Below are 17,907 nucleotides of genomic sequence, written 5' to 3'. Positions count from 1 at the left end.
AAGAGATGTTTTGGAGAAATTTTCGAGGTGTGAAGTCTGTGACGGGCAGCGACGCCTCATGCGGCTCTTGTTCAAAGACACGACCGTTTCCCGCGCCGACACGTTTCCCAGCCAAGGGCCAATATTTTGAGCAACGCCTTTTTACTGAAGCAATGGGCCCATCAAGCCAGCGGCGTTGCGGGTGGCAAGCCTTCGATGGCATATTTATGCGACGCGACCAAACGTTTCCGAGGTCGAGAGGGAACTGGAGGATGCAAAGAACGTGGCTAGAGCATGGCAGCAGTCTCGGCCGGCATTCCCACGTTTTCTTAGAACTGGGCAAGTATAGCCTTCTAGACGAGGATTTGTACAGACATCTCATATCTTGTTGGCAAGGCCCAAGGTCAATTCGATAAATCTCAAGCCTCAATTTAGAGATGGCTTGCAGACGTTGCTTGTAGAGAGCTTGACTCCCGCCTGGGTCACCTCAATCTGAGAGGGCGTACAACCTTAACACAAATATGTCATTATGCTTTATAGTTCACTGCGCTTAAAAAGACTACAACAATCATGTTGCGGCGCTTCAGGTATTACAATCGTGAGGTTGCTGCGGAGAACGAACTGGGGCATAGGGCGAAACATTTTGTGGGTTCATTATTGAGCAAACTATCTACCGACAGTTGAACGTACGCACATACCGCAAAGACAATTGAATAAGCATAATCATAATCTTCGTGCCGTGTCATATTTGAAATCGCAAGCTCCTCTTATGCAGATTGTCGGTTGCCTGCCGCGGCATCAATTAGTCGTAGAATACCAAGCATCTGACCTCAATGCTCTGTCTGCCAGGAGCATCTGCCGGGGTCTGAGGGTCAACAAAGGCAGTATGCGGAGTGCCGTGAGCGAGTCCCTTGGTGCTGTTGGGCGACCATTCACTTCTGCTGTCGAAGCACTTGAGAAGCATAAGCTCGTCGGGCGTCATATCCTTCATGTAGTAGAACTTGTGTTTGTCGGAAGGAGCAACAGCATAGGTCTCGCCCTTGGGTTCATACCCTTCAGTGGAGGTCATCGAGGTGGAATCCGGTAGAACCTCCTTTCCGCGGTCGTCGTTGTCTGTGTCGTTGCGCTTGGGGTACAATAGATCCACCTTGACGAAGTCCTTCTCTGTTGTCGTGCGCCAATCAATGACAGCAAGAGGGAAATCACTAGCGTTGTGGCCAATGGGTCGCCAGACATTGATGATCTGGTAGCGACCCTTGAGCAGTTCCTCGGCTTCCTCTTCAGGCAAGTGACGACGTACTCGGATCTCAGCAGCGCGAGGTGTCTGGTCTACATGGACCTGCTGGACAGGCTGACGAGGCGAGGCTTTTTCTCTACGTCTGATTGTGTGGTCGAAGATGACAACCTTCTTGATTCCAGGCAGCTTCTCTCTCAGAGCCTGCTCCACCTCTTGGTAATATCCTTCGCGAACAGCCTTGTCGTCTGTAAAGTCCTTCTCTTTTGATGGCTTGTGGTATACTGCGAATCCAGCCGTATCGGTGTTGAAGTTTGCTTCTTGTCCTCTCAGGTTCTCGACCTGACGCTCGTGATCAATAAGGGAGAACGAGTAGCCTGGGCCATCTACTTTCCCCCAAGGCTTCTTGAAGGCTTCTGTCGCGTTCGGATCGAAGGAAGTCGGGTCGATGTACTTGAATGCGGCGGTGGTCATTGTGCTTTGGAATCTGGTAGTTCGGGTGATCGGTGATAGAATTGGGCGCAGGGTCTGAACTGTGCGTGGGATGCGATACAAGCTCATGGATGATTGAGAGGATAGATGGAGAAAATTAATACTTAGAGCATAAGAGGGGCAATTGATTTATATACCGAGGCCTTCCACTGAGGCGGCGGGCTAAATCATATGAGGCAGCGAGTCGCCGTCCGACAAGAGATGACGCGATCTCGGATTATGTCAGCGCTGCTGAACAATCACACCCATCTTCCGTGCATCACACGTTCTCGACTTTTCCACTCCGAAGTTGGGGTTGGTAATTGCTGATTGATCAGTTTGGCTGTACCGATAATTATAATTGTATCGCTGGTTGCAGTTTGCTCGGGCGAATCTTGGTGTTGAAGGTGATCATCAGAATCAGCACGCCAAACGGTTAACCCCGATATCTCCGTAGGTGTTTAGACGGCTGCAATTTCCAGGTCACGTTGGACGATAACGATAGCACGATTGTTGAGGCATGTACACAAAGTCATGACTTAATGAACTGATGAATTGATTATGTGGTATCTCAAACTATAGGAAAACAATTCAGACTCAGGTGTGTCGACATTACAACATCAGGCTCCTAGGAAGCACAGTGAATCTCTTAGTGGTAGAAGGGGTTTGCGGGAGCGAAGCCCACAAGTCTGTCATCCTCATCAGGTCTCAGCTTGGGCTCCTTGTACCACATGTGAGCATCCTTGCTGAGCTTCTCAACCTCGGAGAAGTCAAACTTCTCGTTCTTGTAAGTTGTGAGGTCGTACACAGCGCGAGCGTACTCGGGAGCAACGTTGTAGATCTGAGCCAAGAACTTCTTCTGGATGATAGGGTAGTTGACGTGGCTCATCATCTTGGCTGTGTTCGAGTGGAGGTTTGCTCGTGCACCATCATCCATGACACGTGTGTAGAGCTCGCGGACCTGGTCGTACTCGCTGACCTTGCACTCGTGGTAGTAATGGCTCTTGCGGGAAACGACATTGTCCGAAACCTTGTAGGGCGTTTCAGCCACGTCAGGACGGAACTTGTGTGAGAAGCTGTTGGGGTTGTATTGTTTATTGCCTGCATGGTTGGCATCTACGCGCATTGCACCATCGAAGTTGACGGATGATACCGAGCGAGCCATGAAGGGGCAGTTGGTCGGAACTTGGTGCAAATTGATACCGATACGGTGGTATTGGGCATCGCGGTAGAAGAACATGCGGAACTGCAGCAGCGGGTCGGGCGAGTCCTCAATACCAGGTACCATGGAGCCTGGCGAGAAGGCAGCCTGCTCGACATCGCGGTGGTAGTTCTCAGGGTTCTTGTTGAGCACCAAGCGACCAAACTCGTGCATGGGGAACTGATCACGAGGCCAGACCTTGGTGACATCGAAGGGATCAAAGCCGAGCTTTGCAGGGTCGGCGTCTTCGGGCTGCATAATCTGTACCTTAGCTGTCCATTCCTTCTCTTCACCACGCTCCATGGCCTCCCATAGCTCTTGTTTGGAGTAGTCAGGGTTCTCACCCGAGATTCGGATGGCTTCAGGCTGAGTGAATTGCTTCTGGCCGTGCTTGGCAATGAAGTGGTACTTGATGTAGACAAATTTGCCTTGCTTGTTGACCCACTTGAATGTGTGGCAACCATAGCCGTGGTTGTTGGTCCATCCTTGAGGTGTACCGTGGTCACTGAAGAACATCACACCGGCGTGAATCGATTCGGGGGTGTTGCCGAGCAGATCGAATGTGGCATCGTAGTCGAGCAGGAAGTTACGGGGGTTGCGTGCTTGGGAACGGATAACATCGGGTCCTTGGATAGGGTCGCGGCAGAAGAAGACAGGGAAGTTGAGGCCAACAATGTCGTAGTTGCCCCTAGAATGAAAGAGTCAGCCAACTGCACTCCTCGAACCAGATTGCGTTTGGATCACTTACTCCTTGGTGTAGAACTTGATAGCAAAACCACGAGGGTTACGAGCCTCGTCAGGGAACTCACGACCCAGGGTAACGGTAGAGAAACGAACGAAGACGGGTGTCTTCTCGCCAACGGTTGACAAGAAATCGGCCTTGGTTAGCTCCGAGATGTCCTTGGTGACTTCGAAGTGGCCAAAAGCACCACTGCCGCAAGGGTGTACCATTCCTGCTAACGTTAGACATGGTCTTGCGGTAATCGTGGACATACTTACTTTCAAGGTTCTTCGATCTGTTGAAGTGCTGCTGCTTCTGCAGGAGGTGAACATCGCTCACCAGCGGGATACCTCCAATGTTCTTGCTGTGTGCAGGGTCAGGCAGAGGAATCCCTTCATTGTTTGTGTAGTAGGCAGAATGGGTGTCAGTAAAGCTCTTGATAGAGGTCTGGGTACTCAAAACTTACGTCCATCATCTTCGCGCTTTCCGCCTTGAGTATGACCAGAGACCTTGGCAATGATGTCGGCAGGGCCCTCATTAGTAGACATGTTGTGTGCAAGTCTAGGAGCGCGAGCCTCGCCAGAGGTAGCGCCCTGGATGCCAGAAGCAATTGCTTCCAGCGGGTGCTGAAGAGGGTTTGTCTGGTTGCTGTTGGAAGACATGACTGGAAGCTTGGATGTGAGAGAAGAAGGAATGTCCATTTCGAAAACAATGTCTAGGGATGCTGCAGGTAGTCTCTTAAACCTCGTAGCTTAGCTCTACCCCTCTCAATTGACCGTGACGTTGACATTTGGTCGGCGGCTGCTTCCTTCCAAGGTGGGCTTTGAGTAATCGGTGTCATCCAGACGTCAACAGTTGCGCTTCCGGGAGGTGAGGAGAAACATTGGCATGCATTTGTACAGTGCCATGACGATTCTACAGCTCATGAACCATTGGAGGAGTGGAGGAAGCTCCATCAATTGACCCAATCGGAGCATCCGCGAACTTGCTGATCATGATAGTGGGGCCGGCTAACCTTTTTGTGGCAGTCATAAGAGCCTCAGATCTGGCGATGTGCTGCGAGAGCCGCATTCGTTCAAACACCATAGCGAAGAAGGCAGGCACATGTTTCAGCTTTCATTCATGTTGTGTTGATCTGATGAGGTTTGTTGTCGTGAAGCCTGCGCGTCCTTGAAGCTTTCCTCGCTCAGCGAAGCTTTCCTACCTTGGTGGATGGACCACGCTATCGCTTAGAGCCTCATCGGTAATTTCCGCAACGCGATTGGCCACACGGAGGAGAACTCCTGCCGGCTTCGGAGAAGAGTCCTACACACATCTAACCGTGTTGCCGCTGAGCCTCCTTGAGATCAGCCATCCTTTGGCCAAATCATCTCAATCTCACATCTCCATATCGCTTTTATGAATAGTCTTGTGCATTACAACAATCTTCCTATGGCATCCGCTTCTGATCGGACAGCAGCAGTCTGGTTATTTACCAAGCCATATTTCGTCCTGATGCAAGGCTGCAAGCTGACGAGGAGCTCGATCGATTCGTGATCTGCTTGGAGCTCGTTCTCGGCTACGTCTACATGCCTGAACAAAGGCGCAATATACAGACGGCAACACCCGTTTACCACCGCTGCGTACGGTATAAGAGTGCTCGGCCGTCGACACATAACAGTCACCAATGGAACTGAAATGGCACCGGCCTGGCTTCATCAGCTCATCACCGTCTTTGGTTCCCAGGGTACCGAACCTGAGAATGGCCTTCTCCTAGACCTCTTCTCACGAGTCGACGTTAAGCGCATGCATCTACTCCAAGCATCAAGCGCTTCCGGAAATCTAGCCATCAAATTGCACAATGATATTGAGTATTCAAAGAGTCTCCACTGAGAGCTCAAATTTCTCGCTCTCTCAAGGGATACTCGCGTCGCCCCTGAGCTCCGAGTCACCTCAATCTCACAAGGCCACCTCGACAGAATGAAAAATTCTGTGCATTGCAACAGGACCTTGCAGGATTCGCTTCTGCTCGACCACACTGACCAACTGACATTGAATATCTGACTTCATTGATCAACTGACAATAGGCTATGGATGCTATTATGATCTGCAATGTGAGCTTTGTCGGGGCCGGCTCCGTTCTCTTCCTCCTCTTTACGATACTGTCGAGTGCTCGAGAAGCTGGCAAGAAAAGAGCCAGAACTCAATCAAGGTGCCGCAGCTGGCTGGAAAGGTCTTAACTTTTTAGGCCTTGTCATCCGAGATGTTGACCATCCGCAGGCTGTCTTGCCAAAGCTTTCCCTCCAGCTCTTGATTGTAAGCATGAGCTGCATGACCTTGGTGGTAAGTAACAGCGCCCGGAGCCTCTTGCTTGGGCACATGACAGTCCTCCAAGTACAGACCACCCTTGCCTTCCAAGGCTTTAGCTATAGCTGCATACACTGATGTTGCAGCACCCTGTGGAATTGACTTTGCCCACTTGCGAATGTCGTCCCTCTCCTTGGCCATGTTTTCGCGAAGAGTATCTGCACCACCCTGATGTCTTGCGATGCCGGTCTCGAAAATTACACCTGGATGAACAGACAACCCGTTGATACCCTGACTACCGCAACGACGGTTCAATTCATTCGCCATGTATATGTTCGCGGTCTTAGACTGAGCATACGCCATGTACGGATTGTATTCTCCTTCAAGGTTGTAGTTCTCCGGGTGTATTCCATCGGACTTGTGAGCACCACTCGAAAGGACGACCACACGGCTGTGGGATTCAGGTTTCGAGGCTTGGAGTAGTGCAGGCTTCAGTAGCTGGAACAACAAAAAGTGCGCGAGGTGGTTCGTGCCAAAGTGAGTTTCGAACCCATCCTTAGTGCGACCTTCTGGAGCAGCCATGACACCAGCATTGAGGAGGAGTATATCCAGTGCGGGGCTCTTTGCAAAAAACACCGAAGCCGCTTTATGTATGGATTCAAAACTGTCCATAGGCATCTCGATGGCCTCCACTGGGGCAAGAGATGAATCCTCGCTCGAGATGATACGTGCTATCTCGTCGCCCTTGGCTTGCTGACGACTAGTGATGAAGATTCTTGCTCCAGTCTTGTGCAAAACACGAGCAGTCTCCATTCCCAGACCGGAGGTGGCCCCAGTCACGAGGATGACTCTACCTGTCCACTTGCCAGCAAGTCCCTCATCGGCTAGCACTTGTTCGGCGGTAGTTCTAGCATCTCCTGGGCCATTTGGTTCCTGGTGAATAGCAACGTATCTGTCCATGGCTTTGCAGAGAAGTGAGGTGCTAAATTTTCAAGAGAATAAGGAGATTTGAATGTGGTTGAAAGATTGTATGGAGCCACTCGCTGTTGTTGGTCTTCATATGGAGCAAATCAGGGTCCTTCGGCCGAAATCGTTTGCCCAGTCAGTAATGATGTGATTGTTTGCCCACACTCCATTCTCATGCTCATCAGAATCGGTTCACGATGCACTCACTAGACACTCAGAGGGAAACAAATATCAAAGTGGTATGTGTCGTAGAAGTCAGGAACAGATTGGCTATCAATTATGCGGGCGATGACGAGGTGGGCAGCCGTCGGCGAACTGCGGCTTCGGCCTCGGCACAAGACAACGCGAACGAACGCTTCGTTCGTCGCGTGCTCGCTTTCTTCCTCCTTAACACAATTCGCATGTTCAGTCAGACTCCGCGAAAGCAACCCTCTCAAGCTGCTGCTAATGATAGCAGTCTTTAGAGGACAAGAACAGGCACAAGGCTCCCATCTTACGTACGAAACGCGTCAAGTCCAGGAATCCGAACCCTTTCTTTTGTACCAAGTACATCTCACCAGCACTTCTGCCAGAGTCCAATGTAATTGGTCTTTTTCCATATTGGTGGGAGACACAGCATAACGATAAGCTTGCTAAGCTTCTGTCCAAGGTTTTGTCGTCCTCGTAGACGGGTTCAAGGATCTTTGCTAGGCTAATACTAGCATCACAGTGGTCAGAACTGACATGTCTCCCGATCTGACCATGAGTGACGAGTCGAGCTCGAGCATCGAGAGACTGTGTTTTGACCGCCTGAACACGCCCTGAAATCCCTCAAGACCTGACATTTTTCCTGGTACCATTGACGCGTACTCATGTTGTGTAAATCTCGGGAAACATTGAAGCTGACTACATGGAGGCATGTGGACATCCGAAAATCCCAAAGAAACCTCGCTCCCCAAGCGTAGGATAAGAACGTACCGGCAAAACACTGGCTTTCCATCCTTGCTGATGCGTGGTATCCGTCCTTGTACGATATTGTGAACGATCCTGCTCACGCAATACGCCAAAACGATACTCAAACCATCCGGTGGTTGTAGAAGCACGGCACTCTTGACACAGCACACGATTCTAAAACTGTGCTCCTCAAAGCTGGGCGTGAATTGCAGCTGGCGAATAGCCGACTTGGAGGCAGCTGTCCTGACTCCTTGTCGCCAAACTTCCCAAATGGCAAGGCTGATATCACATTATACAGGAAGTGAGTTGATTAAAGATTTCCGACTGACATAATCATCAGAATACCGCGTGCATGTTTCGAGTACCAACAATGAATCTTCGGGTAGCTGCAGCAAGTGTGTCCCCACATCAACGCATGTGCTTGAGCCTCATATCATTGATGAACCACCAATCAGAAATCATCAGCATCTGGATTCAGAAAATTCGTTTGGCAAGAATGTTACGACTGGTATCGCAAATGCGTTCCGAGCTGTGTCTCTCGCGCCTTCTACACGATCAAGACGTCCCCAGAGTATAAGCTACGTCTTGACACAGTACAAGAGGTACTGCGATTCTCAGTATACTGACCCGCCTGCGGCTCTGAGCGCTGCTTGAGGCTCAAGTCTGAAGTTGTCCTTCATCCAGACAGATGCTGATTCGTCCCTCAATCTGTAGTAGCAGTCTACACAGAGCAAGTTGTGAACATCTACCGCGTGCGATACACAGGATGATATAAGCCTGCAAGATATGACTACTCGTGTCACTCCGCTTGTTCTTGACAGAGACCTACCTCTGGACTCAGTCGATCGCCAAACTTTCAAGATCATCACCAGTGCGGGGCACAAAAATCTCCGAAGCCCGCGTCGGGCGCAAGGCGACAACCCGTTGACCAACCACATTCAAAAGATCTTCAACTCAAAAAGTCCGATGGGGACGAACTCCGAAGTGCATTTCAAGAACACATACCAGTGTTTCGGTGAAGACTGCTCGATGACCACTCGACTGGCTAGCCACGCAAGTTCTTCTGACCACACCTGGAACAGATCTCCCGAACATGCTTTTAGACCCTAAGCGTCGTGATACCAGTTTGAACCTTGCTTTCTAATTATATCGGTAGTTTGTATCAATCCTCTGGTCACGACTTGGTATCCAGAGCCGCGTTCCTGTCGCCTCATCATGCCTAGCTTACAGTGCTCGGTCCTGTTGGATCCGTGTTTGAGGAATCGTAAGTTGTCTTGCAGATTGGGCAACGGCTCGTACAACACAGTGTATTCTTATATAAAAGACAAGGCCCGCTGTCATGTCTATCAAAGAACCAACGCATCAGACTCAGACACACACACTCTCTCTCTCATCTCGGCCCAGCATACACGCTTCCTTCCACCTTCCTTATCTGAGTCCTGAATATATCATCGCTCTTTCACCATCAACACACAGAAGCAAGATGTTTGCGAAGACTTTCGCTCTCTTTGCCTTCACGGCTCTTGCTGAGGCATCAGGCAGTTGTCCTGCTATCTGGTCGACCGTGGCCTCAGATCTTTCACAATCATTCATCGGCAGCAACGGATGTACCGATCTCGCCCGAGGCGCCATCCGTTTCGCCTTCCACGATTCTGGTATGTGTATTGTATCAGAGGTACAGGTCAGCATCTACTAACAGTTCCTGCAGCGTCATATTCTTCCAAAACACAATACTATGCACCTGCTACTGGTGGCGCTGATGGATCGCTCCTCCTGAGTTCTGTGGAGATCACTCGAGATGAGAACAATGGTCTTCAGTCATACTACGGTTTCCTCCAGGAGAAGTACTCCAAGTACAAGTCTCAAGTCGGTGCTGCAGACTTGGTCCAATTCGCCGCTAGTGTGGCAATTGTCAGCTGTCCTGGAGGCCCCAAGGTCCCTACGGTATGGAAATGAAAGGTTTGCTCTACAGATGACAGCGACTGATATGCGTCTAGGTTGTTGGCCGAAAGGATACCAGTACTGCAGCACCGGACAATCTCCTGCCGAAAGCCTTCGGCGCAGGCGCTGCGCAACAAGTGCTAATCCAACTGTTCGAGGACAAGGGAATCAGTCAACCAGAGCTTGCTGCTTTGATTGGCGCACACACTGCATCAAAGGCTGTGGCTCAAGAGGCCTACGGTGTTCCTTACAATGGTAAATTCATTGTACGCAAGACATTGACCGGTATCTAACAAACATGTCCAGGTCCTCAAGATTCCACACCTGGTCAGTGGGACGTGAAATACTACTCCGACACGGACAATCACCCCAGTGGTGTCTACAGCTTTGAATCAGATGTCAACCTTTCAAACCCCAACTCGACTGTAGGCCAGACTTTCCAGAGCTTCGTCAACAGTCAGAGTGAGTATATATGCGGCTTCTCAATGCTTATCAAAAACTAACAACATGTTCAGGCAAATGGAATGCAGCTTTCGCACCTGCCATGGCTCATCTCAGCGTCCTCGGCATCTCCCAAGCAGACCAAGCAAACTTCGTCGATTGTACTAGCGCAGTTCCATCAGGATCCAATGCGAGAATGATTCGTGCAGCACCCATCAACGACAGAATTAGATGAGGAAGTATTTTGTCCAGGAATAGAAGGGGCGTCTGATTTGAATACCTCTGTTAATTTAGCAAGCCAGGCAGTCGTTTTTACTTTGTACTTACTTTTTTAAGTCCAACGAAGGCTCTTCAATCACTTCCCCATGTGTCAAAGTCTAAGGTTGATTCCAACTTTTGGAGTAGGCAGGTGGGACCTAAAGTACAAGTTAGTGCTTACCTCTTCGAAAATATACTTGCCAGCCTATCAACCTGATGTTCGTTCTGGTTGTCTTTCGTGTACAAATCACCTTTATCACCTGCCAATCTCGACGTAGATACTTCATGCAGGACGAAAATAGTAGCTGGTTGTCACAATTTCGACGCTCGGTTTGAACTTCGTACCACCACCAACAAACCTGCAGACTTTCCAACCATTGTCCTACCACTACAACATAACTATACCTCTTATAGTTCCTCTGCAAATACTTTCCTGTCCCTTCCTCTGAATTTCATCTCGCACGACCCCCGCAATCCACGTTCCCATCCAAAATCTCCACTACATCCCCCGAGACTTAATCAACTTTCCACACCGTCTTTCCATCGACACCTCTACCTCGTCTATGTATGGAATATATACAAGCAGGCGCCGCTTTTTCTTCATCGGAGATGTGGCCGAGTGGTTATGGCGCTAGTTTCAGGCTCACCTGAAATGAGTTTACTAGTGGGCAACCGCGTGGGTTCGAATCCCACCATCTTCACCATCCTTTTTGCCGTTCGCGGCATCGTTTTGCTGTATAGATGAAGAGAAATATGTGGTCTTAGGATGGCGATCCATTTTTTCGCGTCGGGTAGAAATTCGGTGGGGTGTGGGAGAAGGGGTTTACATCGGGCGTTTGGGGCTTGGCGGGTGTACAGTGGCTTGGCGGGGTGTCACCCTGGCTTGTCTTGAGGATATTGGGACAAGATATTTTCCAATCGGGAGCTTTTTAGTTGCTTGGATGTTGGTATGAGATGTAGTGAGATACTATGATGCACAACGCTCGGATGGGTGAGAAAACTTGACTTTTGTCACTTGGTGCTCTTATACCATTCATTACTCCTCACGCAGAAACTGTTTGATGTTTGAGGCATACACATACACATTGGATAGTTTTCAATAATTGGAAGAATGACAAAGGATGTTTGGAATATGTATGGACGTCAATTAATGCTAATTATCCCAAGGTTTGCAAAGATATCATTCTTGTAGACCAGTCCAACCCTCTCGCATACCACTTTCTTTGTTCGAGCAAGAGGAGTTCTCTAAGCACCATACCCAGTAGCCTTTTCAGGGTTAAATCTACACTGACACTGTTCGCCAGAAACAACCTTGACGGTCCAATCAGCCTTCTCAGCATCCGTGCAACCATCCCAACACTCATCAATCATGGAATCGGGACACAAGATTTGGCCCTCTTGTCCACTAACACTACCCTGAGCACTGGTGCAGGGGTTCTTGTAGTAGACGGGAGCCGGCAAACCTGTCTCCACCAGACGCATCTTGAAGGGAGTGCAGACGAGACCTTTGCCATCTTCTGTGTATACGATGTCGCCATAGCTGGCAGCTTTGACGGTATAAGGCTGGTTTCCCCAGTCGAGTTGGAGGGAAGGGCAGCTGACGAAATCATTACCGTTGAAGCGTAGTACGGTTTGATTGGAGTAATCGTCCAGATCAATGGAGAAGGGCGTGTTGATTGTTTCCCTGGTCTTATAGTCCAAGATTGCCAATTCGGTCTTGGGCATGGTGTACAGCAGACCACCGGTGTTGGGAGAGGTGACAATTTCTTGAACTTCGGAGTCGGTGATGTCCATGAAGAAGCCATCGTAGTTGGTGCTGTATTTGCTAGGAAGAGGACCGGTGATCAGAGTCTTGTTCTGGGCGGCACAGTCGAAGTCGTCATCGGCGCAGACGGGGAAGGCTTGACCACCGAGGTAGAAGTATCCGTTGCGGGCTTGTACTGCCTTGCCGTGGATCTCAGGTGCGGTCTCGTTCCAGGCATAGGCAAGGTAAGTCTTTGCGGCAGAAGCAGTGGCGGCAGTGGCCAATGCGGAGAGAAGGGTAGAGGTGAGCATCTTGTCCAATAGTGGAGCGACTGTGATTGAAGATGGATGATGAGAGTGATAGGTGAACGAGACACAAACAAACCGTGGAAACATGGCTACTTATATATGCGTTCGACGTCATATCTCCAAAGCAGCCCGCCAGGCGGAGTACTGCTCTATGAGTCGCCTACTGCATGACTAGGTTTGATGCGTTCGTATTCAACCTCATGCTCTCATTGTTAGGCCATGCTATGACAGAGAAGTGGATGTGAAAGCGGTGGTCAAAGGATCGGGTCCGCAATTTCATGCGCCAAGACGTGAAAGTCCTATTTTTGGTGATCTGCGGGCCGTCTCGCTTGAGCTCATGGTCTCTCGGAAGCCTGGATATCCTTGAAGATATCATGGTCGAGATGGTATACGGTAGTAAAGTGATCCTACGCCAGAAGAGTGGCTTGGATGAACGGAAAGCTAAGTTCGTATAGCTCATGATTGTGACCTGCCTGTATAGTGCCTTCAGGCAGACACAAAGAGAAAGTCGTTCAGGACTATGGCCAAAATTGCCAGATCACTGAGATGTGAATCTCATTGATGTCAGACGTTGCATTGAGTATTTAGATAGCTCGCCGAACATGGTCGAGTCCAGTTGAGAATGTGTTTGTTTGATCCATGAGGCAAGTTATGCTCGTCTAGAGCGGCCGGCCTTGATGAGTGAACACAAGAAGGAGTGCACCACAACCCTGAGATATATTGGCTTGTCCTGCTAGTCAACAGAAAATCTCCAGATGTAACATCATGCCCTATCGTGAGGCGGTTGCTTTCATGCAGAGAAGCAGCAATGAAGGTCGTATGGACACCAGAATCCAAGCAGGCTGTTCCCGAGTCTCATGGGGTGGTTATAAAAATAGGGACATTGAAGACTCTGGTTTGAAGCGATAAGATGGTTGTTGATGACTTGATCAAGGTGCTCAAGACGATGACCCGTACCTGCATCGCTTCCAAGATTGCGACTGCGATTATAGCACTTGTTCACTGGAGTCTCGGATTGTATGACCTCAGGTCTGAAGAACGCGACTGTCTCGAGGCAATCTTTGGAACATGTGTTGTGCGAGGAAAATTGGAAGAGACTGATCCAGCGACGGTGGACAGAATCGGCTTGGAGAAGCCGCAGGTTGTGCAACTGGATATATCGCATAAATTTTGCATAAACACCTGAATCGGAAGACAATCGTCAGTCAAGAAGATCTGGTTCACATGGGTACTCTGCTGAAACCAACTCTGGTGATAGATTTTAGCTCGCATTGTACGCATCACTCCCTGGCCGACCGCCTTCTATGTCACACGGAGCTTGAGCAATTACCAAGCGCTTCAACGTAAGAAAGAGATATGCATTAGGTCTTCGTTATCATGACTGCACTCGTGAATCAACAATACACACTACCGTTTAGTTCATCTTCCCTCTTCAACAACCTCAATGCCATATCAAAGCCATTGAAGATACGGTAGCATGATCTCAATTCGTCCAGCTGTTCCAATCGCTTCACAATCTCAGTACCACTTCCCCCAGCCCATAGTGTTCGTCGATCGTCTTCTGTGAAGCTCGCTGCCACTTTGACGATCGCATCAACAAATGTCCTGTCAGGTCCTAACATCTCTTTGACTCTATCTCCTACAGCACCAGTGGCAAGGCAGATACTTCGGCCTATTTTCCTTAACGTTTCCAGGGCATTTTTCTTGGTGATTAACGAGCTCTCCCTCGAGGTTTGAGTAGCAACAGCCGCGATGTCATTCGCTACACTGTGCACAGCTCTCTCCGCGTGCTGTCTTGCTTTGTTCGGATCCAAGTGCTGCTTTGCGTTCAATGTATGCCACACGGAGTTGCTGTAGTGGATGAAATTCGTCGCCTTGCTTGTTGTGTGCGACGTTTTATGCACATGGGCAGAGGTGATGTCCGACACGAAAGAAGGGTCTTTTTGCATAGCGAGTCGAAGGAGTTGGCGCAGCTCGGAGGCAGTGAACGAGTCCAAGGCAGCATCGGGGGATGGATCGGAATTGATAGCTGGAGGTATCTCGCTCAAAGGCGTGTCTACTCTCATGGATGTGTATGGACTCTGTTGATAGTGATGAGGCGGTGGGGGTAAATCCATGGTGACTGTGAGACGGATAGGCCCATAGCCAGGAATTGGAGGAAGCGTCGTGCTCGTCTGCATGGCTGTGTTGACAGGCAAATCTAGAGTCTGAGGAGTTTCCGGTAATGGTCTTTGGAAGTCCATTGTGCTTGAGTTCAGGATAGTGAGATGCGTCGGTTTCTGCGACACCGCACTATCATTCAAGGTGGCGCTGGATCCTGTTTGGAAACTTGAACTTGCTGTCGACCATGAATGGCAAGAAGATTCGAAAGACGTGTGTTCCAACGGGATACCGGATGCATGGCTACTGCTGAACTCGGATGAAGTGGAGGTCCTCGAAGACTGGCCAGGGTCATATAGCTGTGGTAAGGAACTTGATTTGTTCCATATCACACTTCCGCTAAAGTCGTGAGATGCGGACGCCAACTGTGAGCCTGTAGAGCTGATTGATGACCGTTGGCGGGTATGCTTATGCGGCGGAGGCGTTGGAGCGAAGGAAAGATCCGAGATCTCAAAACTGTCGCTGAAACTGTTTGTCCGAGAAGGCCTTTCTGAAATTGATATTGATGACATGGTTGTTGTTGTTGGAAGAATGGTGATTGATGAAAAGGTACGACGAAGACAATGAAGTTAAAAATCATATGCCTTTTTTCTTTGGGACGCTTTGAACTGAGAAACACACTTACTCGCCATGTCTATAGCAACCACAAAATTGGGGGCGGGAAGCAGGAGTCAATGCTGGACACGGACATCATCACATGCCCTCACGGTATCGAGGGTGCTCCTTCCTCAAATGACATGTTATGCTGGTGTGCCAAGGCAATCTTGCTCTTGATCAAACTTCATTGTCTGGGCTGTCGCAATATTGGTGTTGGATCAAGAATGCGCATCCACTGGTTGACATATTTAGTCATTCGAGAAGATGCGGAAGAAGAACACAAGCATCAACAAAACAACCTTGATAAATTGACGAGAGCATTGACCTTCTTCGGAACCCGGATGTCAACGCCAAGGCATCTATGGCATTGCGGTGTGTTGAAGCCTCCTTCACCTCTTCTTCCCAGCCTCCTCTGTCTATCACGCAAAATTATGAATTCCTGAACGTCCGATTGGTTCAGTTTGGTTTACTGGAGCGTCTTCTGGAATGTCCTGTTCTATCTTCTTGTGAACCAGACAACTTCACCTCGAATACAGCACCGCATTACTCTAGCTGGAGGTTGCTATACACACGTCTACGCTCTTGTAGATGAATGACGCAAACAGCAGCATCTGGGCCTCTTGTCTGTTCTCATAAGTATCGATTCCATTGCTTTTGCCATCAGGACATAACGTCAGACTGGAAGCACCATGTTACGTCGAAGTGGAAAGCAAAGCGTGGGCTATTGAAAATAGTCCACTGCCCAAACATGGCGACGATATGATACTCTGTATACAGTAGCCCAGATGATATCTGTTGCCCGACACCAAGATCACGATACAGCGGCTTTCCTCTTTGCCACGCGTGTAGGCTTTGTGATAGAAGGTTTCGCGGCTCCAGTCCCAGCCATGGCTGCGATGCCACTCAACATATGATCCAGATCAATCTCAGAGTCATCGTCAAAGACTCTTTTCGGAGCCTTAGTCGCTTTCTTGGTCACTGGTACCGGAGCTCCTGATTCAAAAAGAGCCAAGTCAGCATCTTCGGCCTCAGACACAGCTAGCTTAGAATGGTGCAGTGACTTGGGCTGTATAGGCTGCGAAGATATATCCTCAGATACGATCTCCTTGGTCGTTTCTTCCTTCTTGGCTTTGGACACTTTTGTCTTTCGTTCTCGTGTGTTGCTCTTCTTGTCGAGCAGTTGTTCTTGAGCGTGACTGGTCTCTGGTCTTTTGGGAGACGGATTGGAGGTTCTCTCTTCCAGAGGCAACTTTGGTCGGGAACGAGAGGGTCTGGGTTTATCCTGGGCAGCTGCGTCGGTCGTCTGGTCGTCCTTTTCTGGTAGTACTTTCGTTTTGGTGGCCCGAGGGACACGCACTCTCTTGACGATTTTTCGCTTCTTTTCTGCCTGCACTGACTCGGTCATCTCGAGCGTGGGTGGTAGCCCTTCCATAGAATTTGTAAGGATGGCCTGGGTGTCAGAGATTTCCTCTTGCTCAACGCTCTCGTTAACATGCTTCTTGATCACTTTCCGCTTCTTGGTGACCTTCGCCTTGGGTATCTCCTCAGCCTTCTCTTTCTCCAATGGTATTGAGGACGCCGTTGGGTTTGCATCTTCCTTCAAGTTTGGTCGCTCGTTTGCGGTATCTTTCTGTATGTCCTTGCGTACAACTCTTTTCCGCACTACAGCTTTCGTACGCTTCTTTGGTTCTGCAACTCCTTCGGGGGTTTCTCCGTTGGATTGTATCTTTTCGAAGGTTGCCGGCTTGACGGAAGGTATATCGTGTAGGGGATGGTTGTTCGACTCGTCTTCTCGTCCGTCGTCTTGCAAGGGTTCAATCGGAACGTCTACACGGTTCGGCTTGTTCTTCGAGACGACGAGCGCCTTAGCTCTTGTCTTCCTCTTGGGTTTTGTGACGTCCTCCGCCGTAGGTTCTGGTGCGACCGGTAGTTGATCAGGTCGAGGCTGGGGTTCGGGCTCGGGATCGGTGGGTGCTTTCTGTCGTGATTTGGGTACCAGGATACGCTTTCGTACGAGTTTCCGCTTGGCCGGCTTGTTCTCTATCGGCGGTTGTATCTGTGCCGAATCGAAGGCTGTCTCTCCAGGTGTAGTGGATGCAATGTGACTTTCGTCCTGTTGCGCCGTAGTGGATTTCTTGGGACGTTTGGAGAACCAGACTTGATCCTCGTCTTCATCTTCTCTGATGACCCTCTTTCTTTTCGGCACGGCTTTCTCTGCAGGCGGCGACAGCTCGGGTGCCTTCTGTACTTCTGCAGGAGACGCTACGGGTAATGAGGCATTGGTCGGTGGTGGTGATTCGGTGGTCGTAGTAGCGGACAATTGAATGGGACCGGCCTGGAAGATGAAGCCAAAGTTTGTAGGAATGGGTCGAGCACTTGAGTGGTGTATGAGTGAGTGTTCATGGTGGGGTTGTCGGGTTGTTTATACCCAGCTCCTCTCTGTCGCATCATATGGCGCTCATGGCGGCCGTCTGGCGGATTGTCAGCAAATGCGCTTCGATATGAACATGCAATCTTACCAGTCGTAGTCATGGTGTATAGATATCGCTCCTTTCCATAAGATGCTGCATCAATATACTCGAGTAGATTGTGTCTTGGTTATCGAATAATATTGATAATGTTGACATGGCGGGGTTAAGTCGGGGTTAAAATTCCAGCGGGCACGCG

At 49.7% G+C, this 17,907-nt stretch overlaps 8 protein-coding genes across 8 annotated transcripts; 2 read left to right on the top strand and 6 right to left on the bottom strand.

Moving 5' to 3' along the window:
• Positions 1-610: 610 nt before the first annotated feature.
• Positions 611-2,048, bottom strand: M438DRAFT_348251 (uncharacterized protein). Its single transcript, XM_029906097.1, has one exon. The coding sequence runs from the start codon at positions 1,685-1,687 to the stop codon at positions 782-784; it is 906 nt and encodes a 301-aa protein (XP_029757346.1). The 5' UTR covers positions 1,688-2,048; the 3' UTR covers positions 611-781.
• A 201-nt stretch (positions 2,049-2,249) lies between these two features.
• On the bottom strand, positions 2,250-4,760 carry M438DRAFT_408165 (heme-dependent catalase). Its single transcript, XM_029909940.1, has 4 exons — positions 4,073-4,760; positions 3,885-4,019; positions 3,634-3,838; positions 2,250-3,573 (listed from the first exon to the last, which is right to left on the bottom strand). The coding sequence occupies exons 1-4, from the start codon at positions 4,305-4,307 to the stop codon at positions 2,334-2,336; spliced, it is 1,815 nt and encodes a 604-aa protein (XP_029757345.1). The 5' UTR covers positions 4,308-4,760; the 3' UTR covers positions 2,250-2,333.
• An 834-nt stretch (positions 4,761-5,594) lies between these two features.
• M438DRAFT_348249 (NAD(P)-binding protein) lies at positions 5,595-7,080 on the bottom strand. Its single transcript, XM_029906096.1, has one exon. It carries the CDS (start codon positions 6,850-6,852, stop codon positions 5,830-5,832), a length of 1,023 nt encoding a protein of 340 aa, XP_029757344.1. The 5' UTR covers positions 6,853-7,080; the 3' UTR covers positions 5,595-5,829.
• On the top strand, positions 7,057-7,524 carry M438DRAFT_98045 (uncharacterized protein). The gene has a single exon (XM_029910451.1). The coding sequence runs from the start codon at positions 7,138-7,140 to the stop codon at positions 7,477-7,479; it is 342 nt and encodes a 113-aa protein (XP_029757343.1). The 5' UTR covers positions 7,057-7,137; the 3' UTR covers positions 7,480-7,524.
• Positions 7,525-9,274: 1,750 nt separating this feature from the next.
• Positions 9,275-10,408, top strand: M438DRAFT_280127 (heme peroxidase; the record flags this gene model as incomplete). Its single annotated transcript, XM_029901144.1, has 5 exons — positions 9,275-9,446; positions 9,500-9,735; positions 9,789-9,987; positions 10,039-10,194; positions 10,248-10,408. 5 exons carry the CDS (start codon positions 9,275-9,277, stop codon positions 10,406-10,408), a joined length of 924 nt encoding a protein of 307 aa, XP_029757342.1.
• Positions 10,409-11,649: 1,241 nt separating this feature from the next.
• Positions 11,650-12,665, bottom strand: M438DRAFT_97995 (uncharacterized protein). The gene has a single exon (XM_029910450.1). It carries the CDS (start codon positions 12,568-12,570, stop codon positions 11,677-11,679), a length of 894 nt encoding a protein of 297 aa, XP_029757341.1. The 5' UTR covers positions 12,571-12,665; the 3' UTR covers positions 11,650-11,676.
• Positions 12,666-13,877: 1,212 nt separating this feature from the next.
• M438DRAFT_376946 (uncharacterized protein) lies at positions 13,878-14,600 on the bottom strand (the record flags this gene model as incomplete). Its single annotated transcript, XM_029908700.1, has 1 exon — positions 13,878-14,600. One exon carries the CDS (start codon positions 14,598-14,600, stop codon positions 13,878-13,880), a length of 723 nt encoding a protein of 240 aa, XP_029757340.1.
• Positions 14,601-16,051: 1,451 nt separating this feature from the next.
• M438DRAFT_358181 (uncharacterized protein) lies at positions 16,052-17,772 on the bottom strand (the record flags this gene model as incomplete). Its single annotated transcript, XM_029907245.1, has 3 exons — positions 16,052-17,615; positions 17,669-17,711; positions 17,760-17,772. The coding sequence occupies 3 exons, from the start codon at positions 17,770-17,772 to the stop codon at positions 16,052-16,054; spliced, it is 1,620 nt and encodes a 539-aa protein (XP_029757339.1).
• Between the last annotated feature and the right edge of the window lie 135 nt (positions 17,773-17,907).

The sequence above is a fragment of the Aureobasidium pullulans genome (genome assembly GCF_000721785.1).
Source record: "Aureobasidium pullulans EXF-150 unplaced genomic scaffold scaffold_20, whole genome shotgun sequence".
Taxonomy (NCBI): Eukaryota; Fungi; Ascomycota; class Dothideomycetes; order Dothideales; family Saccotheciaceae; genus Aureobasidium; species Aureobasidium pullulans.
This window is presented reverse-complemented; position numbering and strand designations above follow the sequence as displayed.